The sequence below is a fragment of the Camponotus vicinus genome, unplaced genomic scaffold, assembly GCF_025532165.1.
Source record: "Camponotus vicinus isolate PSW18456_S1 unplaced genomic scaffold, iyCamVici1.0 SCAF_4, whole genome shotgun sequence".
Taxonomy (NCBI): domain Eukaryota; kingdom Metazoa; phylum Arthropoda; class Insecta; order Hymenoptera; family Formicidae; genus Camponotus; species Camponotus vicinus.
Window position 1 is genome coordinate 8,224,480 of NW_028141976.1, and position 14,392 is coordinate 8,238,871.

General features: G+C 33.6%; 2 protein-coding genes across 13 annotated transcripts in view; one reads left to right on the forward strand and one right to left on the reverse strand.

Annotated features, from left to right (window-relative positions):
* The window catches only part of Ten-m (teneurin transmembrane protein Ten-m), a 683,381-nt gene that overhangs the window by 491,569 nt on the left and 177,420 nt on the right, over positions 1-14,392 (forward strand). The gene's annotated exons all lie outside the window — the stretch shown is intronic.
* On the reverse strand, positions 7,058-10,901 carry LOC145970239 (uncharacterized). The gene is made up of 4 exons (XM_083096807.1): positions 10,338-10,901; positions 9,796-9,963; positions 9,296-9,539; positions 7,058-9,097 (listed from the first exon to the last, which is right to left on the reverse strand). The coding sequence occupies exons 1-3, from the start codon at positions 10,628-10,630 to the stop codon at positions 9,308-9,310; spliced, it is 693 nt and encodes a 230-aa protein (XP_082952933.1). The 5' UTR covers positions 10,631-10,901; the 3' UTR covers positions 7,058-9,097; positions 9,296-9,307.

A 14,392-nucleotide genomic window follows, 5' to 3' on the forward strand; every position in this document is an offset into this window, starting at 1 on the left:
CGCTGTAATATTTGAACGATGCATTGTCATGTACATACATTGCCAACGATTGTCGTCGCATGCGCAGAGCAACGGGCTATCGTTTGTGGCGACATCGTTATTCAAATCGTTACTATTGCATGCGAATTTGTAATCATAACATTACACATATATATATATATATATATATATATATATATATATATATATATATATATATATATATATCTAGCGTATCCCTGAAAACCTTCCTTTGACATACGTTTCATGAATCGTGAGTCTCTGCACAATGAATGCATATCGCGTAGGCGTATTCACGCTACACGCTCGATTAAATGCGTCATCACATACGCAAGTAATCTCTCATTGCGGTAGTCCAATATGTCGTCCTTTATGTAAATTCTCGTTAAAGGGAAGGAATTAACAAAAGTGATTTGCGCCGATACTTAACTTACAAAAACTCAGATAAACTTTTCTATTTTTTCCAACGTTAATAAACATACTCTTGTCACGAATAAAAATAAAAATGTATGAAGAGAAGAAATTTTGTTGCATAATTTCGTTATCGCAAGTAGCTCGAATATTATAATACATATGTGAATAATCCAATTTTTTTATACACATGCAAACTATTCAAACATTTATTTTCGACATACGGTGCCTGAAACAAATCGGAGAATCTAAAAATAGTATCGATGTTGGGATATCGCACTCTCGAAACCCACCTTTAACGCGGCTCTCTCGAAAGCAGAGTCATTCGCATAACGCACGCGTATCACGTATGTGCAATCAGGAGGGAGCGAGACCGAGTCGCAGTCCGTAGAGCGAGGCTCCGTGTGTTCGTACGCAACCCACATAGGATTTCACGTACAGCCAAAGGGAGGCTGTACAACATCCCAGTACATGCAACCTCGAAAGCGACTATTCCCAAGGCGACCATAGAGCCACTCGAATACATTCTGCTTTCCTTCCTGAATGCAAGCCGGGATGATAGCCAGCTGATAGCACGGCCGAGTCACGATCGGTCACTTTGACAAACCCACCCCTCGGGTAGATGCCCTGCACGAATCAGCGTCCTACCCATTCCGTCTTTCCTTTGGTCTCTATACACCGGAGACGATTCGTCCTTTCAGAGACTGAACTCTGATAATTTTCCCAACGAATCGGATTCTGTGTATGGAACCGTGAGGCGAGCATTTGGAATTAAATGGTGGATTAATCGCTGTTTCTGATGCGCAGCGACACATTCCGATGAGTACCTGATGATAAAGAGAAGAAAGATGCGCGAGGTATTATGATGTTCTTTCAAAAAAGTGAAACAAATTTTAAGTCATTGAAACGTTGAATTTAATAGTAAACACATCTATGTTGATGTTTTGCTTTTACCCCGGGGACAATCGTGTGCATTCGCGAGGCAAATGCGCTAATGGAGTTGTGTGTGTTAATCATATAGTTTTATACTATTCCCGTGCGATTAGTTTATCTATTCTGTCCCTAATAATGCAAATATTTTGCATGTATACTAATTTGTTAGATTGATTTACTTTCACAATTATTTGGCGTGGCTAATGGTAGGTGTTAATCATTTATTTTAGCCATTCAATACGGATTATTAACTTGAAAATGCACTAATCTGAGTGAAAAAGATAACTTTTTGTTAACAGTTAAATTATTATGATAATTGTGAAGATTTTTATCAAAATAATTGTAGAAAAAATAATAAAAGGAATTGTTGGTGAAATAAAATGTAACTTAATGATAAAAGAGATATGCATATAGTTATAATGGAGATGTATAAAAAAATAATAGTTAATAATAATTATACAATGTTATTAAAATGTAACAAATAGCCATTTATTAGCTATCATAAGAGATCATATTATATTAATATTATTAATATATTAATTACATTGATCATAATTAGTTGTACATTAAATTACAATTATAATGATTAATTTTATTGTTGCAAATTATATTATCTCATTTATTCACTTCTCCTCTTTCTCCGCCCCTTCCCCCGAGGATGCGATTGGTTCATTTTGTTCATCTGACCCTATACACATTAAATTGAGTTGTGCATCATATCACACTTACTTTTCAAGAGATTTTTATTTATAGATTTTTATTTTATAAAAAATTTAGTATAAAGAAAAATTATACGCTATTAAAATTAAGTTACTTTAAAAAAATACTAGAGAGGGTTAACTTGCCGGTTTTTTGTCAATGTCCCATCATCCCTCGACGTTTCTACGAAGATTATGCGCCAGCTGACCGCCCTTAATACGGTCTTGACATATCGTTTTGATAAATCGCAACAATTACTCAACACCGCCTCTACAGCGCATATGTCCCAAGAAATCGGGGCTGCCACAGAACTCATTTCACCCCTACATTATTCCATAACTGGGAACGGTTTTTGTCGGCTACGGATACGCCCTATACACCCATGGATTACAATGTTCTGTCTATAATTATAAATCAGTGCTGTTCGGACTCTTATGAAATTAAATTTGCATTATAATAATATGGCATAAAAATATTACATAAAAATATTGTCTCAGAATATTTATTAAGTACGGTCGTCTCTTTTCAAATTTATCAAAGGATTCTTAAAGACATATAATATATATAACTTTTCTCATATATACTATAGACCAATTTTTTTTAATATCAGGACTTAATCTCTATATTAATTTATATTAATCTGTATTTATTTATATCATCCGAAAATAATTACAATATCTTGACAGCAAATTCTGAGATTTTTATAAGCCATACTCTGTAATTTATCGCAATCATATTTTTTTTTAATTTTTCAATTTTAACTAGAGCAAAAGACGAAATCGAGAGGTGTAATACTTATGCAAATGAATAAGAACGAGTGTGATTTTGCAAGAATGGAGGCGCGAAATTATAGATGAATATCAACCGCACGTGAACCACGCAGATAATGCGCTAAATGAATAGCTCGGTTCGACAATGAGGGACCACCGTGACTCTTTCATACGCTTGATCCGGGCTTAACTCCTCTCCCCTTAATCAGTTTCCGATCCCCTAATAATTTTGGGTGCGGTTATGATCCTCGATGGTGCGCACCCATTGATTGCTAGTATGATGTGCATCGCGACTGATACCAGACGCATGATGGTAGAAACCTCGTTCCATTTATCGTTCATAAACTGGTTATCCTTTGATATCAATTTCAAATACCGTTCGGTGGTCATAGACGACTCTTGAACAGCTTAATGCTGTAATCTAAATAATTGTAACAGTTGCTTATGTATCTCTATGAAAAATATCTAATAAGTTTCTAATTTTTTCATCATCCATCAAAATCTTATGAAAATGACTATACATATTTCTACAAACGTATAAATAATTTTTGATCTGTATATAAAATTCAAAGTAAAAGAACCGATCCAACTCGTAGGAAACAATGATTGTCGCATATAACGGCAATTATTCACGCGGTTGAAAGATAAATCAAATTAATCAAGCCGGAAGTAAAGAGCAACCGGGGCTGAAAAGCGGATGTAGAAAAAGGATGGGAAATACTCAATTAAACTCCGAGACTTTTCGTCTCTCTTAGGATCTCTGAGATTTATCTCAAGATTTATACACCGGTTGCGTATTTAAATTAAGGTGTTTGGAAGAGAAGCTGCGAAACTGTCGAGGACGCGGAATCTGAGACAAAAGCTTTTCTTTCTTCGTCAAGCGAACTTGTTAAGAAAGACGAACAGCAACGCACGAGTCTGCGGTGATCGAGGGTAGTTAAGACTATTAACCTGACGGATCGATTTCTCGTGGATACACTACGAGATCAGGTTGCGGAGGTTCAAGAGGCGGGGGTTAAGATGTCGAGCGTACTCTTGAAATGCCGATGGCACTAGTGTCGAGAAATCCCCCGTTTCCTACCTTTCGTAGCCAACAAATATCTTCTTTGACAAGCGAGCGTTTCTGGTTTGTTTCTTACCATGATGTGTGTCTTGATTATTAAACTATTAATATGCATCCCTTTTTGCTAAATAGATATACACGCGGAATATATATTTTAATTTTATAATAGTAATTTCTAATAGTGATCTTTTTTTTAATTTTATAATAGTAAAATTTTTGAAAAAATTACACTTATTATATACGCGATTCCTTAAAAAAATTAGGTATATTCTTGTTAATACTTTGATCGATGATCTATAGAAAGAAAATCATAATTAACATACTTTTGTAATAGTTAAAAGATTAGTCGAAAAAAAGAGTGAAGAAAAATTAACTTAACAATTTTTATGCTAAAAGACAATGTAAAATAATTGACGGTATTTTTTGTAAAATGCTACAAATATATAAATGTCATTTTTAATACAATATTAAAACGCATTGAAAAACTATCTTTATTTTTCCATTTTTCCACTAGCCCTAAACACAAGCCGCGCCTCTCGTGCGTGGTTGAAGAAAATTAAATTGCGTCATGAAACGACAATAAACACCAACTCGTTGTGATTGACGCGAGTCGTATGCGATGGCTTTCGAAATGAACGCCGAATGTAACAGCAAACTGTACATATACTACGACGTGTATACGTTCGTTTTCCTGACCGAGACGAGCAATAGAACGACGCCAATGTATTTACGTCGACAGCGCGGCTGGAAGGATGAGTTATTGTTCGGTCATGACGTCGTCGGTTCGATAATCGAACCTTTTAATTCAGGTGTAATAACCTGCGTTGCGGACACAGAAAAAAATTTCGCGGCTAGTTTCCACGCAGTTTTCATTAATCTGTCTTCTCCAGTTATCGGGATGGTCAAGTGATGATCGTTTTTTTTTCTCGTCGATCGGTTGCAACGAAGGGAATGCGAGAATTCATGTTCGACGTTGTAGCGCGCGTTAAATTAGAATCACACGGAGATGAATCCCTTTTTTATTCCATGCCTAGTCTTGGCTAGGTCTCTACCCTCGTCCTTAGGCGTCTAGAGCGATTGCTGGAACGTCGTCGCCCCAAGTCGGTCATGCCGAGCTTATCGGGGCTTTCCTTCCCCGATTGATACCTACCTAGCGTAAGCTCGTTGTGATAATTAATGACTTGGAAGGATAAACGTAGATACTCAATGAAAATATTACTTTCATAATATATCGCCATGGCGCACAAACTGCGAGAGCGAGATACGAAATTTATTACTGTTTTTAACTTTATGTGTAAGTATCAAGTTCCGAGAATCTTTAAGATAAAAATTGGAAAAGAAGAGACTGTATAATGATCGTGAGAAATTAATTTTAGTACAAAAAGGACATTGTTTGTAATAATTACCACAAAATTGTGTAAAACGAATCCCATTGTACACGATATTAATTTAACATATCATTATTATTCAATATATGGAGCCATATATTAATATATCAGCATAATCTGTCGTGAAAAGATGAAAACGAAAATCCGTCGAGTTCGCGAAAATTCGTGGCAAGAGAACGACGAGAGAATCCTCTTAACTTTCGAGCGTCCTACGTCTCTATATACAACACGGGAACGAGAGGCAAGACCGACGAAGCGTTGATTAAAATACATTTGTCGAGAGCTTTTCGCCTGGACAATCTCTTTTCCTCTCTACCGGCAGCTATCGCGCGTGACGCGTCGCGCTGCACGCGCATCGCGGCCTCGTGTCTGTCGTATAATTAACGCTAATTTTTCAATTAGAATCTCAGTCGGCGCAAAACGATATCAACGCGAGAGCGTGCATGCCGAGGTGGCCGTTCGTCGTAATGAGAAAAACGAGCGATAGCGAGAGAGAAGCGCGAGAAGAAGAAGCGAATGAAGATAATAATACGTTTAACGGGAAGGGGCGAGCCGTGGGCGTTGAGTGTGAAAAAAATTTCCTGGATTTCGTTATGATGGCGACGAAACCCCGACAGCGCCGCTGTTACTCCGGGTAATAATCAGTTGCTCGTATATTTCAACGTAGATACCGTTCGCTAGTGTCTTCTGCGAAATAGTAATCTCTCGACACACAGAAAAATGCTTAAAAAGCTTGCAACATGTATGAATATAAATATACGTGGGATTTTACTTTTGATCATTTTTTTTTAAATTAAAAAAAGATACATTATTTTAGATTGAAATTTCTGGGAGCAATAAATCCCATATTTTTATGCGTAATTTTTATCGAATCCACCAATTTTTTTTCTTTGTTCCACAAACATACGGAGCCTTTTAATTAATTTCTCATTAATTATTGCGAAAATCACAAAATGATAGAGAAGTTTCCTTCTTAATTTGCCAATCTATCTTCATACTTCGGATGTGCAAAAAATTATCGGACACCCTCTATATTCTCGGTGTACCACAATTGTACTTCTTTTTAGACAAATAAATGAATAATAGTCAAAAGCTAAACAACATGTAGCGATTGAAAATTTTTCGTACGATATATTAATTTTTTTAATGATAAAGACATATAATAATAAAAAAAATTATTATATAATGTTTTAAAAAGAGATTGTTGTATATAAGTGTAATAGACGTGTATTTGCAATATTCATGTAATAAAATTAATTTAATTTAATGCAATTTGGTTAGAAAGATTATAATTGAAAATTAGAATTGAAGTGCTTCCTCCATTCTAACGTAACTGTAAGGACACGAATTAATTTCGTCGTTATGAGATTAGGATATTAACGAAGCATCGCGTTCTTTTTCCGTCTGTAATATCGTCGACAATGATTATCAAGGAATGTGTTATGGAAGATAATATAAGACTCTAATATTAAGGATCCAAGCACTATATACTTCCAGTTATATGAAAATACAATTCTCTCTCTTTACAGTTAATAATCTCATCTATTAATGATTACAAAAGAATTACATAATTAGAAATGAGTGTTATAATAAATATTAGAAACAATTCTCCAATTCCTGCAGGATTTATTTTTGAATTAGCAAAAATTAATTCCGTTAAAGCGTAAAATCATCGAATCAATAAATATAAATTAATGGAATATTGTAAACTTTTTTAAGTGTATTGAAATAATATAAATTAAAAAGATTACAATTATGCTTATGTAAAAATTTTATTCATGAAATTACATCAACTTTACATTCCTTTCATTACAATTATGCAGGTCAATAAATTGAATATTAAAATCTATAATAATATCGGTTAAAATATTTGTCCACACAATACGTTTGAAAAATTATTTTTACAAAATCAATAATAGATCATGTCATATAATACGTAATGTTCCTTTAATTCTTTGTCGATGTTTGATAAGTGGAGTCAGTTAAAAAAAGAAGATATATTTCGTAAAACATATAATTATAAATTATATATTATCGATATAATTATAAATTTGTGTTACATTAATGCAGGCCCGTGGTTAGTTTGCACCTTCCAGCCGATTTTGTCTACTGCTATCCTCACTCCTTTTGTTTCATAGTTTTTCTAGACTTCTCGCGGAAACGTAAAAGGCTCGAGTTGAGGAATGGTTATAGATATAAATCGTTCGGCACATATTTCCCTTGCACTTTCCATTCTTTCTAAAGTTATTACAATTATAATTATAATATTAATTATTATCAAATTACACTAGAACACTAGAAACAAAATGGAAAATATATTAATTGTATGTATGTATATACGATTAACAATGTGGTTCATTTTAGTGTTACTTTTGACCTTATCACATAATAATAATAATAATAATAATAATCATAACAATAATAACTTTACAAACAATGTATGGAGCAATAAAACCCCACATGATTTATAATTAATATCGTTCTAAATATCTGAACATCTTACCTTCCGCGTACAATCTAGATGCTATAAAACAAAAGAAGTAGGAACGGCAATAAGTAAAATTGGCCGAAAAGTGCTAACCGCAGGCCTGCATTAATGTTACAACAAAAATTAATGCAATAATTACTCATCATAAACACATTATTTTTCTCACTTATTTTTTAGGTAACGTTTTGAAATCCTAATATCAGTTTAAATATTTATCCTTACAATACGTTACAATACACACAATTATTTTTACAGAATCAATAATAGTCCATGTCATACAATATGTAATGTTACTTAAATTTTTTGTCGATGTTTGATAAGTGGAGTCCATTGAAAGAAGAAGATATATTTCTCTCTCTCGTAAAACAATCGATACAATTATCAATTTGTGTTACATTAATGCAGGTTAGTTTGCATTTTTCAGCCGATTTTGTCTGCTATCCCCACTCCTTTTTGTTTCATAGTTTTCTCTAGACTTCTCGCGGAATCGTAAGATGCTCGAGTTTATCATTGATTATAGTTGTAAATCATTCTGCACACATTTCCCTTGCACTTTTTATTCTTTCTAAAGTTATTATAATTACTATTATAATTATAATTTTTATAAGTATTATAAAATTATGGAATACTAAGACGCATATTAATTATATGTATAGATACGATTAAAATTCGTGTTTCATTTCAGTGTTACTTTTGACCTTGTAACATAATAATAATAATCATAACAATAATAACTTTACAAACAATGTATGGAGCAATAAAACTCTATCTGATTTATAATTAATATCGTTCTAAACATCTGAACATCTTACGTTCCGCGAACAATCTAGATGCTGTGAAACAAAAGAAGTAGGAATGGCAATAACTAAAATCGGCCGAAAAGTGTTAACCGCAGGCTTGCATTAATGTTACAACAAAAAATCAATATAAATCTAATATCTTATAATAGACGCAATTCTCTCACTTATTTTTTTCAAGTAACGTTTTACGAATCGTCAGATTTATGAAAACAAAGTCAATAATGTACAATACATGTAGCGATATTATTAACGGACATAGTCTAACATCTCCTTCAAGATTTTTAAGTTTGTCTGAATTATATTAAGAATTGTTTCGGTGTTTTCATTAAAATGATCTGCAATCATATCGATAAGAGAGTCTTTGCCTGGGTCTTCATTTAAATATTGGTTACATGATTCGGAACTAGAGATCGAACTTGACAGTTGGATTAATGTTGCTTGTTGTAGCAGTATCGCTAATCACCTTTCCTCACTCTGAATCATCCGTAGAACTGGATTTTCTGCGTTTATATGGAGGTTCCTTTATCTGAGTACTAACCGCAGGCCTGCATTAATGTTACAAGAAAAAATTAATATAAATAATATCTTATCATAGACGCAATTCTCTCACTTATTTTTTTCAAGTAACGTTTTACGAATCACCAAATTTATAAAAGCAAAGTCAATAATGTAATAAAAATCAGAATTAAAAGTTAATAAATGCTAATGTATATAAATGCTAATAACTGTAGCGATATTATTACCATCTTCTGCGTTTATTTGAAGGTATTTGAGTGTCTTCGTTTTCCTGAGCTGGTACTAGGAATATCACGGGGATCAGGTGGTTGAGTAGATGGTACATCTATTTGTGAACCGTCCTCATGAACATTAGCCATTGATTGAGTACTGCTAAATAATGTTTCGATAATTTCCATAATGTTTTCTCCTTGTGAGTCACCAGTATTAATGTCATGGAATGAATCGTCAGTATCATAATCAAGATGTAATCTATATAAAACATAAAATAAAAATTACTGGATTAATCATTTTATAAAATATAGCTTCAATTATGTGCGCAATATTATGAAGCCTTTAAACTAGTATTTTTTAAAGTAATACTGTTAATTCTCTCACTTATTTTTTTCAAGTAACGTTTTACGAATCATCAAATTTATGAAAGCAAAGTCAATAATGTAATAAAAATCAGAATTAAAAGTTAAATGCTAATAACTAATATATGTAGCGATATTATTAACTAACATACTCTGACATCTCCTTTGAGACTTCTTCTTTACTTGAAGACTGAGTTGACTCCGTGAAAACTCCTGTGCTACCTTGACGATCAGCAATACCGCTGCTGGGATTTTGACGATCAGCAATATCGCTGCTTAATGTAGTATCCTCTCTGACAGTAACATCTGAAGGACGTAGTCTGTACAACATATAAAATAAAAATTACTGGATTAATCAGTACTAAAATCTAACTTCAATTATGTGCAACAATATATTTTATCAAGGTATCACAATTTGTATTTATGCATAGAGTCATAAATTATTGACTACAACAGTATTAAATTAGTAAATTTGTATGATATTTTGATTAATAACCTAACAATAAGTTAATTTGACCCAAATATGCAAAATATTTGCCGTAAACATGTGCTATAAATATCTGAACTTTATAATTTTATCCATGGTATACATTTTTTCTATTGTATGCAGAAATATATAAATTATTCAAAATAAATATACAAATTATTCAAAAGAAGTAAATAAACAATATTCAATTTTCACCGTTTCACTTACTCTTTTGGTATTATATCCCAAGGAATGTTAAGTCCCGGATCATCGCGATGTTTTTTGATCAAATGCTTTACGAACATGATAGCGTTCTTGGCTCCAATCTGATCTTTACATACCTCACATTTATCTACTTTGATCACCTGATTTCTTATGAATATCTTTTCACGATGTCTCATAGTCCTTCCATATATCCAGTCTTCAAGAGCTTTCCAGTTACTGTCAATTTTATGAGCATTTTTCAAATGTTGGTTGAGGTCTTTCGGAGAGCTTATGTATGGTTTAATATCACTTGACATAGGTATGAAATTTTTACAATGTTTGCATTTTATATATGGCTTGCGAATTTTATCTGAAGATATTATGTCATAATGCGGATCCCACTTAATCCCCTTTTTTTTTGGCGTTTTTGAAACCTTAGAATAAAGGTTCTCATACACCTTTTTATGATTATCCTCTAGATGTTTTCTTAGAGCTCCTGTTATTCGTAGATCAGGCTTATAAACCCTATTACAAATACTACACTTTATTCTAGATAGACTTTCTAACGTAAAATAATTCCATCTCCACGAAGCCATTATGTCCGTTATCACAGATCGTGCGCTACTAAGTACAAAATAAGAATTATTTCTAGCAAGAGTGTACGAAAAATATAGAAGATATGTAGAAAGAAGTAGGAAAGGTCGCGGTAAGATGTGTGATTGTATGAATATAAATATTGACTGTCTAAATCTGCCTAACGTGTTTGTCTAACTTGTATTCGTTTAACAATATTATTTTATGATACGTGAAGGAATTATCGTAAAAGACATTGATATTTTTATTTATGACGTGGAATTAAAGCCGTTAAAAATTGTAATCACATTAAATGCCCTATGTAATATATCTTTAAAATTTGTCTTTAAATTGATATATCTGTTACTGAATATGTGAAGCTGTTATTAAATTTTCAACTTGAATTTTTAATCTGCGTTCAAATTACAATTAAAACAATAAGATACTATAGTAAGCTGGTATTAAATTTTTTACGATTCGATATTATATTTTTAATTCAATAATAAATTCTCAATTTAACAATTTATCTTTAATCATTTCTTTATTATTAATATGTAAAAATTATTATTTTATTAGAATTTTTAATTAAAATATTCGAGATATAAGATCTCAAGTATTTAACTTTAATTGTTATTCGGATTAAACAATGCCTCATTACTTGTATGTTTATTTCTATGATTTTTTAATTTTAGAAGCTGTTGGTTATATTCGAATTATATAAATAAATGACAAATTTTTGAATTGTTATACCTATATAGTTTAGACATTGACTAAACCAGTTTAGTTCCAATACTTATGACACTTGCCAAGCTCAAGTGCGATATATCTGTTTTTCGAAGCAAATGGAGATAATAATATATGTTTAACGGGAAGGGGCGAGCCATGGTCATTGTGTGTGAAAAAAATTTCTGGATTTCGTTATGATGGCGACGAAACCTCGACGACGCCGCTGTTACTCCGAGTAATAATCAGTTACTCGTATATTTCAAGGTAGAAATCGCTCGCTAGTGTCTTCTGCGAAATATTGATTTCTCGACACAGATAAATGCTTAAAAAGGTTACATGTATGAATAATCTAGTCTATATATATAACAATTAAAATAATTTCCAGCACATATACATGCTTCGAGATATGTTGTACATATACGTGGGATTTTACTTTTGATCATTTTTTTAAACTGAAAATAATACATTATTTTAGATTGAAATTTCTGGGTGCAATAAATCTTATATTTTTATGCGTGACTTTTATCAAATCCATCAATTTTTTTCGTTGTTCCACATACGAAGTCGAATTATGCCATTTTGATGATCTAATGATTTCGCTCTCATCTTCGTTTCGGGCACGCGGCCACCGGAAACAGATAGGCGCGCTCAGCACGCTCTGACTCTAGCATTCTCCTGGTTCAATTTGCACTTGGCTCGGCCCTTTGCTCTCCTCGTGACAGGATGCCTTTCAATTATTCCGTTCACGCCGCTCCGTAATTTGAACTCTGCGCAGCGGTCGCTCTTTTCCCTCTCCCCTCTCGCGGCGGTCGGCCGGTTCGGACGAGTCTGGCGCACCCCTTTTTGTTGTTTTATTTTTCGCCTTTTTTTTGAGCACATGAAAACTGCGAAGTGTACCGCGGGGATGGCACATCGCGAGAATTGCCATAAAACGATGGTGAAAATGCGGGAGAAAAATGGGATTTTCGACGATGGCTCCACGTTACCAGGAGCAAATGGGCTTTCGATCGGCTCGAATGACCATGACTTTAATTGCGTACTTTGTTCGGCGCCATCGTGTAATTTCCGGCGTTCGCCGGCGGTTTATGTACTACGATGATGTAACGGAATTTGGCGCGAGCCATAAACACGCCAAATGTTGTTGTTTTATCGGCCATAATGGGACAGGTTGTATCGTCGTGATCTACCGAATTAACAGCTGGCATTTACGAACAAATGTCGCTCGCGCAAGTCACATACCAATGAGATCGACATATTAATATTCCCGTATCCTGACTTCTCAACGGAATGACAAGTCACATTGTAAACACAACTGAATCCGAAAGATATTTATTCATGATATTTTATATGAAAATTGAATAAAATTTTTGTTGCTTTTTTTTGTATCAATTATAAAAATTTTGAATTTTGAAAAACGATATTAAACTATATAAACTATGTAAAAACTTTATATAAAAATTATATTTCATATTTTTAATTCATATTTTCTTCTTGTTTCAGGTAAGTCCTCGAACGGTCGATTGGCTGCTTTAAAAAATGAACGATTGAGGGATTACAATAAGTGAGTCATTAGCAAATATCTTATTCATTTTCGATTTGCAAACTGATTGGTGGTGGATTCGCTCTCAGACACCCCCAACAAATTCAAGACAACTCGCGCGCGAATTCGAGAAATTAATTAGTGAAAATCCGAAGGGGATCGTGGGTAGTCGAGGGATTGTAAAGATTGGACGGCAGGCCATACCTAGAGGCGGAGGGGATGGGTAGACTTTGGTACTCGAGACTTTGGCCTTCGAAACCCTCGCAGCAACGGGTCTCTCCCCTGGGATCCACTCTCCCTCTTTCTCTTTCTCTCTCCATTCTCTTCATTCAGTCTTGCTTCTCTCCATTTTCCAAACTCCGTTCCATGCTGATAGAGTTCCTCTCTCTCCCTCCCTCCCTCCCCCTCCTTCCCTCCCCCTCCGTCCCTCTCTCTCTCTCTCTTTCTCTCTTTCTTTACCTCTCTTTTTATCTCGCTCTTTACCATCGTACTCTCTTTCCCCTCCCCTCAATCTTTCATTGCCGATACTTCATATTAACCGCATCTCTTCGTCGGGCCGTTATCGTTATAATAAAGAAGAAGGAAAAGAATGAGAACGAGAGCACGAAAAATGAGAAAAAGCCGGCACCCGTCGCCACCGAGACGCAAAGGCTCGATGGCGTCCGATTATCTACAAGCGCCAACAAAACCTACATCGCAGACTGGCTCGTGCCAGATAACTTCAGTAGCGATATTTTTCAATTGCACGACAGCAGCCGGTTATCTGTATAATGATATCAGACTAAAGAAAGAAAACATTAAATTGCGCGATTTCACGTCTGCGAAAATGGCCATTTCCAGGATTTCAGTGACATTAACAATAATTTCATACAAATAATACGCAGAGTCATGATACTTAAAGAAGGATAATAGTTCTTGGAATAATAGAACTCAGGAATAATAGAACTTGTACGGTATGATAATAATAATATTTGAATTACAAATATTAACTTGCGACCTTTTGATATGTGATATTTATCGTACGATATTTTATATGTCTCTTTTATTATAAAAAATTAAATTTTTTACAAATAAGAGTATATATAAAGAAGAAAAAGCATATACACAATTAATCTATGTAAAATTCAAATAGTAAACAAATACAATATAATTTTCTTCTATATATATATTTATAAATACGATTTTTGTAATAATGATTATATTTGTAATCATTAGTCTTTGACATTTTTATAGAAAAAGA